The 10054-nt window shown below is 46.9% G+C and overlaps 1 protein-coding gene across 2 annotated transcripts in view; it reads right to left on the bottom strand.

Annotated features, from left to right (window-relative positions):
- Nucleotides 1-340: 340 nt before the first annotated feature.
- RAB6A (RAB6A, member RAS oncogene family) overlaps nt 341-10054 on the bottom strand; it is a 99200-nt gene continuing 89486 nt past the window's right edge. For both annotated transcript variants that reach the window (XM_024213443.3, XM_024213442.3), the window contains exons 7-8: nt 7258-7324; nt 341-2338 (exon numbers count right to left, since the gene is read on the bottom strand). In XM_024213443.3, the coding sequence (XP_024069211.1) occupies nt 2274-2338; nt 7258-7324 (132 nt within the window). In that variant the 3' untranslated portion in view covers nt 341-2273. The remainder of the gene's footprint in view (nt 2339-7257; nt 7325-10054) is intronic.

Here is a 10054-nt window from a genome sequence, read left to right as displayed (position 1 = left end):
CTGCAGGTCCTAAAGCCGGCCCTGCAGGTCCTAAAGCCGGCCCTGCATCTGACTTATCTAGGGCCTGGCTTGTCAAACGTTTCAAGCTTAGGGCAAAGAGTTGCTGTTCAAGCACCGTGTTTTAGTGTTTTCCTTATACTTTATTGGAGGCAAAAATGCTGCGCTTGTTTACAGAACAAACTGAATTACTTTAAGAATCCAAGCCAAAGAAAACTGAATATTAAAAGCAGCAAGATGGGGTTTTTGTTTTTTGCACAATAAAGGCGACTACAATACAGGAAAAGTAGCCAGGTTTTCCTCCCCACATCAGCTTCTTTGAAATAAAGAATATGATCCTTCATCATATTTCACTGTTTATTTCAAGACATGCCACGTCAAAAAAAAAATCGCCTTTAATATTGCATTATAAAAGCACTTTACATCTCATTTTTGCCTTTAATGTTAAGTTATTGGTATGCAGAGTTATTATAAACCCCGGGCAGGTATTGATTTGACATTCAACTGCAGAATGCAGAATTCCACACCTTCTCTGCATATTGCCAGGTGACAGCAGTGGGGGAGGGGGATTATTCCCCCGGGGTTGGTTATTTTCAGTAGGGGAAGGGGAGGAGGGAGGAGTCTGAGTGTTTTCAATTCCATCTTTAGACTCCGTCGATTAAGTAATGCGTGTAAGGTAGACTTGGGAATTTTTTTCCTGCACTGTAACTCAGCAATACTCTTCCTGCAAACAATGTATTTACAATTGTGTTTATTAACTGACACAGCAATTTCACAAGGACTAGTAAAGATTACGAGGGTGCGCGTCTAGTGTATTGGTTTCTCTGTGTTTCTTGGATAGCTACATCTTGCAACACTGGCAAAGCTCTACACGGATTCCTCAGCAAAACAAAAAATATTGAAAATAGTAAAAAAAAATTAAGCCGAGAAATAAATATCAAAGAAAAATGGTTAATTGTAGCTTAGTTAAATATAAAACTAAATTACTAGCTATTTAACCAAACTATACAGATCTAATGAAAAAACTAAACCAACTTGGAAGACCCAACATAAAAAATGCTAAAAATTAAAGGCATACGTCTGCATAATCATAAGTTTCTTTCCATCCTATTAAAATTCCCTTCTTTTTCACTTAGGGTCTTTCAAATCTACTTCTATAGGCTCACAAGTAAACATCCCCCCGCCCCCAATTTACTTAGGACCATGATAAGGAAACCCACGAGCTGATCCTCAATCAATCCACCCCATATTAACTGTCAAGTATTGTACCATTTCTACTTGTTCCATCAAATGCTGTTTTGTCTTTCTGCTACAATTTGGACATGCCAATCCACTGACAAAATTGTTTTTAGTGCCGATGCTGAACTTTGTTTAAAAATTCCTTTTTTTAAAATTGCTTTTCTCCCCGATACAATAGCCAAAACGTCATGTTCCAATCTCAAGTAATAATTTACTTTATTGGAGTTCTACATAAAAGAAAAAATGCTTTTAAAACTAATTGTGTATCCAAGACATCTGTTTACTTGTCTCCCGCAAAAGTGTTTCGTTAGCACACGTGTCCCTCCCAAAAACAGCCATTTATCAATATCAGAAAGACACTTCGTATTTCTGGGTCTGCTTTCTTGGAAATTTGTTCATATTGACTCTGCAAAGACTAAAAGACTCAGTAGCCTTTTTCAGCATCAAAACCCTGCTAAAGTTTCAGGTTTCCAAAATGTTTGGGGCTTGAAAAAAAAGATTCAGAGCATCTCAGCAGAAAGGATGTTATAGCTCTTGTTTATTTTATATTGAAAGGGCAGCATCTAATCCTTAAGGAAAAGCCAACTCTGCCTCTCTTTTGACTGCTGTCTAGCCATTTCCAGTTTGATAGCGAAATCAAGGGGGTCAGATAGAAGTGTTATTCTGCACATACCTCTTGACCAAGTCCAATTCAAAACTCACTCGATTTCCATCATTTCAAAGAGCAATATCATAACATTAAAAAAGGAACAAATAGTAAGAAATTGTACCTATCTTTTTAAAGTTATAACTGGAATATGCTGGAATATTTTGGCTTTATTTTTTTCTTATAAATAATGAAGACACTGACATTTTCTTTTGTGTGCGCGCTTGTGAAGCTAAGAGATCATCTCCACGAGACAGCCAGCAACGATGAATTGCAATACGTTATTACTGAAAGGGGACAGTTCAAGCCAATATTCACACCGCAGTCAATGAAGAGTAAAGGGAGGGGAAGCAGTGATGTTCTGGAGGAAGGTAAGAGAAGCAACATGGTATTAGCAGGAACAACCTCCTTCACTGACGGGCTGCTCTTGAGGCTTTTCCAGTTTTATGTCGATCACTGGAAGAAGTAAGTTAAGGCGAACAAGTGGGAGCACTCCCCCCTTGGCCCTGTTGGGTCCAAAGCCAGCCTTGCTCAGCCATGTTGGTGGGCACAGTCATCCTCATTCTGCCATATTTCTCTGCACTGCCTCTAGGTGGGGCTTTCGGCTGGCATTTTCAGAGAAGCTTAACACAGCTAGGCAGCAACTCCCACTGGCCTTCAATGGGGCACCTCCCTTGAAAATCCCAGCCTCAGACACAAGTCAAGGTAGATTTCCTAGCCCCCTTTACTGATTTGAGTTTTGTGCTAATTACCCAAGGGCGTGCCCAGGCCAGGCTTGGGGTGTCCCTGACAAGCTCTTAGAAATGCAGTGCCCGCCCCGTAAGATCTTTCCTTCCCTGCTGTCTCCTAATCACCTCTTCCTGTTTCCAAGGTATTCGTATAGTAGGAAATGAAAGGCACGCAGGTTGAAGATCTCGGACAGTCTCTAAAGCACGGCTAGCTTGACAATGGCTTGTATGTCCAGGGTCTCAAACCACTAGGGCTAGAAACAAATACTATATTCAGTCTTTGCTTTCCAGTGGTAGAGAACAGCAGCTTTCAGTTGGTGGGGAGACACCCACTGGCCAGTAGAGCCCAGCAAGAGCAGAGAGACGCTTGCTCTCTTTTCGCTTCCCTCAGCCCTGCTCTCACCACCTATCAGAGAGCAGCTCCTGCAGGTCCCTTTCCCTGTGTGCAGCTCCGGGGAGGTGAGGAAGGCCCAGTTCATCTCAGCAGCATTAACCCCTCCACACACCCCTTCAGAAACCCCCCCCCCCATGGCCCAAAGCCCACAATCCTTTCCATTTACAGAGGACTGAGGGCTATGGTGGACCCCGGGACAATTTTTCAACCACTCTGTGGGCCAGGGAAGACGGAGAGCGACTGGTACAGAGTATTTGTCTCCTAGGCCTGGCAAACTGTGAAGATTGGATTATAAATAGGAGTTGTCCTGATTATCTTGCCGTTTTAGTAGCCATCTTTTTGAAGCCAACACTGCAGCTGTATCTCCTCTGAAAGCAGGAACCCAGATCTCTAATGGCATAAAGCCCAGGTGTCAAACACATGGCATGCGGGGCAGATCCTACTTTCAGGACCCTTCCTTCCAGCTTGCAACCGCCTCCACACTTCAAAGGCATTCGACCTGCAGCGCCTGCACTTCAACAGGGCTGGACCCCTGAAGTGGGAGGAGCTTAAGAGCTCATACCTGATTGGTCACAAGCACTTGCGCTCCTCCGCCTCACTCCCCTTCTCCTTGAGCACCTACAAGGGCTGCAATGTCCCAGCGTAAAGAGACTTCTTCCCAGCCTCTCGCTGCCACTGCAGAGCCCCATAGCAATGGGGTCAGGAGAGCAGATGCTTCTCTGCTTCCCCACAGCTTCCTGCTGTTCTAAGTACCCCAGCCTCAGAGAAAAGAGTGCCTTCCCCCCCCCCCGCCCCGCTCCACCATTGTCACTCCACCCCACAGCCCCAGTATCTAGGAGCAGTATGTGACAGAGGGAGGGGGCAGGAAAGAAGAAGAGTGAAAGTGAGGAGGCTTACATGCCCAAAGGACTAGTGAAAGTTGAACTCCAGGTTCACGGAGTGAGAGACGGTAATTTGGCTCTCGCTGCAGAAGGAGTCTGATACCCCTAACATAAGGCATTCCAATCACTCACAAGTCACTGCCCAGAAATTGCCAATTGTGTGTCAGAACTGCAGTGGGGGAAAGAAGAGGGTAATAAGATGAGATTTAAGGTTCAGCCTCTCAATCTACCAGGTTTAGAAGGATGCTGTGGCACTGTTAACTGAATCTGTAACTTTCGGCATTGGTCCTAGACTGGATCAGAAAAAGACAATCCCCAAGTACAGACACGTGCATTCAGTTACTTATACCCATAGCATCTACTCCATGGCCAGGAACACTAAATGCACTATACACAGTAGTGAGTCTTCAGTCAACCTGGAACTTCCTAGAGGAGCTTGTTCTAATCCCCCATCTCTTTTCCTACCATACCCATCATGGGGTTTAGGAGCACTGACCTTCCCCCACTACCGCACCATTCCCAGGTGCTGAGAACACCTTTGTGGGAAAGAACCATGAATCCTTTCCCCCAACTCTCTCACTGCTGCTTACTGGTGTCAATGAGCAACGTGTGCTGCTTTCCCAAAACCTACCCCTTGCAATGACAGCCAACAGCGAACAATGGCACAAGGTCACTCAAACGCTCCCCTCTGACACAGCCTCTAATAAACGACTCCCTTTGTGGTGCTCGGATCCCCAAACCTGACGCTCCATCGTCACAGTGCACCCAGAGATCACAGGCGGAGTGCTGAACACTGCCCCCCAAACACGCCGATTCAGGTCAGCTCAGCACAAGTCTCAAACCCGTCTCTGCTCAGCGCGCTCGGGGTGGCACGCAGTTCGTGCAGCTGGTAACACCAAGTATCTACTCTTGGGGAGGAAGCTTTTCTTTACAAGGGATGGAAGGAGATAAATGGGGAAGGACGAGGTCAGCAAGAAACAAAGAACTGAAGAGTCCTTTGTTACAGTTCTGTCTTCTAGTTTTGAGTCTCTAAATCCTCTCACAGTTAAGAGGAAGCTGCTTAAAACTACAGCTCTGCCAACACCATGCAGATGAGTTATGGAGCATGAAAGCCTGATGCTTAGCCCAAGTTCCTTGAACCCACATAGTTCTGTAAACAGGCAGTGGGGAAAAAACTCACCACTGGTCTTGACCTGCTTCTACAGCAGAGGACACACAGCGACAAGCTGTTCTGCTATCTGCACTCTGCAGAAAGCCCAACTGGAAGTGGCTTTATTGCTCTCCCCTTTGGAGACTGGATATAACTCCCTGATGGAGGCAGCAGGAGCCACCGCATGCAGGGACTGAGGATCTAACACTGTCCTTTTTATTAATAAAATGGGCACTGATTAGCCTGTCAGCTGTGTGCTGCTGAGAAAAGGTCCTTGATTAATCAAGTACATGTCACGCAAAGCTCAGGATTTAGCAGCTGCAACCTACAGCTGCTAAAATCACGGTTTTTCCTCCGCAACCAATGTGATGCTTAAAAGGCCTTCAGTTTACATCTGATCCACTTACTTCCTCCACTGCAGGTGTGCGCTCTTACAGTTCCTGCCTCGTTCCTTGCCAAACAGTACTACAGAGCTCCACCTTCACTGACTCGTAGGCTCACAATGCCAGCTACGTATTTGAACCAGATTATCCCCTAAAACCTCCCCTCTATCCTCCACCCGCTTTTTCAAACAAGATCATGAAGATCTGCTGTGATTTCCTCTCCTCCTTCTCCACTCTTACTTCCTTATCATCCATACTGATTCTCACCTCTCACCATCCAACTCCTCCACCACCATCCACAAAAAATCCATCCACTCCCACTCCTATGCCCTCTCTTTCTCAACACTTGCTCTCCCTTTTGGCGTTATCCCCTGGAGATAAGCATGCTCATGTCCCCCATACTCATAAAAGACCTATTTCCCTTCTTCCTTGCAGTGTCGAGAGAAGCAGAGATGATGGGGGAGGAAGACGTCCCAAGACGTGGCCAGGAAGAGGTCAGAAACTGATTGCAACTGAAGGGTTGTAGGTGGTGCGGAGTTTGCCGATTGCACCCGACTTCTCAAGGACTTGTCCTGCCTTGGCTTTCGTGACTATCACCTGGAGCTCCTACCTCTGAGCAAAGCACCTCTTGGGGAAATCCCCTTATGCCTCTCTCCGAGCGGCTCCTGTCAGGGCACCCCCAGCCTTTTCTCTCGACAATGAGTGATCTTTATTGCAGGCTACTCGGAAACCTACCTTTACACTCCTGACCTGCCTCCATTCAGCTGTCGTCCCCCCTAAGCCCTCCTCATTCTTTAGCCACTGACAATGCTTTGATCTCCTGTTATTCGAGCCTCAGTTTGGCACCCGAGACTTGCAGCTTCATCCTCTAGAACAGGGATTCTCAACCTTTTTCTTTCTGAGCCCCTCCCCACAAAACATGCTATAAAAACTCCCCGGCCCACCTGTGCCACAATAACTGGTTTTCTGCATATAAAAGCCAGGCCAGCGTTAGGGGATAGCAGGCAGGGTAATTGCCTGGGGCCCCATACCACAGGGGGCCTCGCAAAGCTACATTGCTCAGGTTTCGGCTTCAGCCCGGTGTGGCAGGAATCAGGGCCTTGGACTTCAGTCCCATGTGGTGGGGCTTCGGCTTTCTGCCCTGAGCCCCAGCAAGTCTAACACTGGCCCTGCTTGGCAGCCACCCTGAAACCTGATCGCAGCCCCTTGGTTGAGAACCACTGCTCTATAAAACACATCTCAGATCCAGCCTTCTCTGTCCAGACCACAAACTTTTCGGGGCTCTCTCCCGACTACTGCAAACTCCTCCTCTTTAGCCTCCTTGACATCCAACCTGTTCAAAATGCTGGGCTGAGAATTCCCTTGCGTGGTGATCTGACCATGTCAGCTTCCTTTTAATCCCCTTTTCCACCACATTAAATTCAGGCCTCTTGTCCCACTTCCAAGGCACTTCCCAGCTGACCATCCCTACACCTATCCACTCACGTCACTGCATAGCCCTCACCGCTCCACTCCACCAGTGCTCCCAGGCTCAACATCTCCCTCAGCCTCTTCACAGCTTATTCCACAAGTCTCTGTGCACTTTATTCCATGCTGCTTCTACACCCTTGCTGAACTAGTCTGTAAGGATTGTACCCTTTCCTCAACACACACTTCTGTGATGCCAATAAGCAAGTTGCCAACTAATAACAGGTAGGCAGATGGCCACCAGGGCAGGTTTTATATTTATACTTCTCCCTCCCCCATCCTGTGTCTGTTACTCAGGGATTGCATGTCCCCATGCGTGCAAACCCCTAGCTATACATCCACAGAATTATGGCTCGAACACGTAAAGGATACTGTCTTCTCTGCTTTTGTCCTGTGTGCTCTCCATTCCAGGCAAGGCAGCTGCCACGCGTCGAAAAAGCTGAAAAAGAGAAAGATAAAACTGATTAAAAGCGTAGTAACATTTGTGACAACGTGTTCCAATTCTGCCGGACAAAACAGAATGACTTCATACATGCCTGTCTACTATCTCAAAACCTGCACTGGCTACCCTAAGAGACCAACACCCACAGTAACCTTTGGATCTGGGACACCGGGAAGCGCACATCCTCATTAACACTGGAAGTTAAATTAGTTGGACTCACTAGCTATGTAGTAACAGTTAAACAATCCATGAATGTCTTTAGAAACAAGGAACTCCGTGTGGGAGACAGGAACCCCAGAGTTCCAATCCTGGTTATGACACCGATTTGCAGAATGACCTTCGGCAAATCACTTCACCTCGGACAGTCTGCCCATGTGTAACATGAGAATTCAGAGCCTGCCAACTCCATGGAAAGCTAAGTGTTAGTTACCGGTTACACGTTCAGAGCGACGTACCATGCACTAGACAGATGCCAAGTTCTAGCAGGAGAGCGTATGCCTCAAGTGTAGGGCGAGTCTGGCGCTTGCCATGCTTTCTTTGTCAGATGCTTGTTTGTCCTTTCCACTTATGCATACTTCTTGCCTCTAATTCATACCTGTCCAACCACATTTCCATTGGCATGTCCAGCTACGTGGTGTTTTAAAGCGAGGGACTATGCTGAAACCTACCTTTCCCCCTCTTCTGTGCCTTCTACAATTAGCTAGTATCTTTCCTGTAACGTGGAGCTCAGCTTTGTGCGGTGTCTGCCAGATGGCGTTTCCCCAGCCCTCTGGACAGACAACAACCTGCAACCGTTTCCCACTAGGGGCCTATGCCACCAATCCCATTCACTAGTCCACTGTCTAGAACGTATTTCCTAACGTTGTACATCGGAGTTCATGTGTGACATGGGAAATGTTTCCCTCGCCCTGTGGAATTCTGATATTTTCCTGCAGGAGAATCATGTACTGAAGGATTGTGCCTGTGCTGAACCAGACTCCAGAGTCACTGGGAGAACCAGCCACATCAAGCAGGTGAGACTGGCACAGCCCTCCACAGCGCCATTCTGTTTCCCCCAATGCCTCTGGGAATTACGTACAGACTCAAGTCTGAGCCTCTGGGGTGTGAAAAGAGAAGATGCACGAGATTACCTGTTTTTCCTCTTTCTGTAGCCCCTGCGGAACAACCCCAGCAAGAGCAGAGGATTGGATCTATGCTAGTGTACACAGCACACGTCCAGTAGTAGACACCATGGGCACTGGGCTGGAAGATTCCAGGTGCTTGGGAATTTTGCAGTCAGTTGGCTGAGCACATACGTGCAACTGCTGCTGAGGAGCCCCAGACTATAACCTGCAGACACAATGCTTGCTACAGAAACGGACACCAAGTATCTGAACCCCACGGTCATTGTGTCAGCCTTACAGTAGTGTCCCTTTGAAGGCATCCCATTATTCTTTCACCGATCTCCTTGGATAACACCAAGCTTTCCTCCATCTACTCCAATAACCCAGCTTCGGCAGGAAACTGAAGAACTTCGAGAGCTACTTTGAGAGACATCCGGGGTGAACCTGTTCATACTATGAATTTACTGCCTGAAAACAATGCTGAAATGAAATTCAACACCACTTTGTTGGCATGACCAGCAATGCAAATGTTGCTGAAATAAAACAGACCAACCCTTCACCTCTATCACATGTAGGCATGATCTTCCCAGGGCAGGGCTACACACTGCGTTTGGAGTCTGCCCTATGTCTGTTTGTCATTACTGATTCGGTGGCAGGCTGCTACAAGGTGTGCTGCCAAACTAACAAGAGGTATAAGAGAGGCATTAGCAAAGCAAGTTCCCCCCACAGCTCCTATCAACATCTCATCCCTGTTCTTGAGGAATCAGTGTTCACATCGCACTCGGCCCAAGCCGGGAAAGCTAATGATCAAATTCGGTGATGAATCCTGGTCATGTGCCACCTGAAGCACATTGCACTTCCGCTAAGAAGGGACCATCTCAAAAATTGACTCTATGTCCGTTCAGTCCTTAGCCAACACCACCACCACATGCGCAATGTTCACTAGGACATGAACTGAGAACAGAACAAACTTATTTCATGCAGGCCCAGACAGACTCTGATGGCTGAAGCACCAATCTGGGATGGATTTGAACCAATGACCTAGAAGTATAAAACTTCGTATCCCGGTGGTGGTCTCCAGGTCCTCCCGCAATTCCCCTGAACTATCCAGTCAGTCAAACCTCTGATAGATTTAACTGAATTCTCATACACCAGCTACGATAAAGCAATAAAGAGCAGCCACTGACAAGAAATACTGACAAAGCACATCAGCTTGTCAGATGCTTAACAATACTGTCCATCAGCAGTGGATGGGAGGCAGGTGGACAAGGAAGCCTATAGGATAAATGACTGTTCTTCTCAAGTGTGAATGGATGGAAGGACTTGCTGATCAGGAAATAATTAAACCAATTTGGCATGTTAATATACAGAGGGGAAATAGACTTAAGTATCCGGCCAGCTTGAGTTCTGGTGTCAAGACATCCTATCAGATGGTCAATTTCTAGCTCCCATCTCACATCCATTCCCCAACCTCTGCTTCCCAAAATAGAGTCTTGCCAGCATACTTCATACGTAACTGCTAGGAAAAGCACCACTGCCTCCAATGCATTTTTCAAGAGGCCGTTTTTTAAACTGGAAAGACATTGGCACTTTGCCTGGATCACAGGAGGAAGTCGGGGAGAGA

This window comes from Terrapene carolina, unplaced genomic scaffold (assembly GCF_002925995.2).
Source record: "Terrapene carolina triunguis isolate 2854851 unplaced genomic scaffold, T_m_triunguis-2.0 Scaffold1132, whole genome shotgun sequence".
Classification (NCBI taxonomy): Eukaryota; Metazoa; Chordata; order Testudines; family Emydidae; genus Terrapene; species Terrapene triunguis.
Note: the sequence above shows the minus strand (reverse complement) of the source record. Positions and strands in the feature narration are given on the sequence as shown.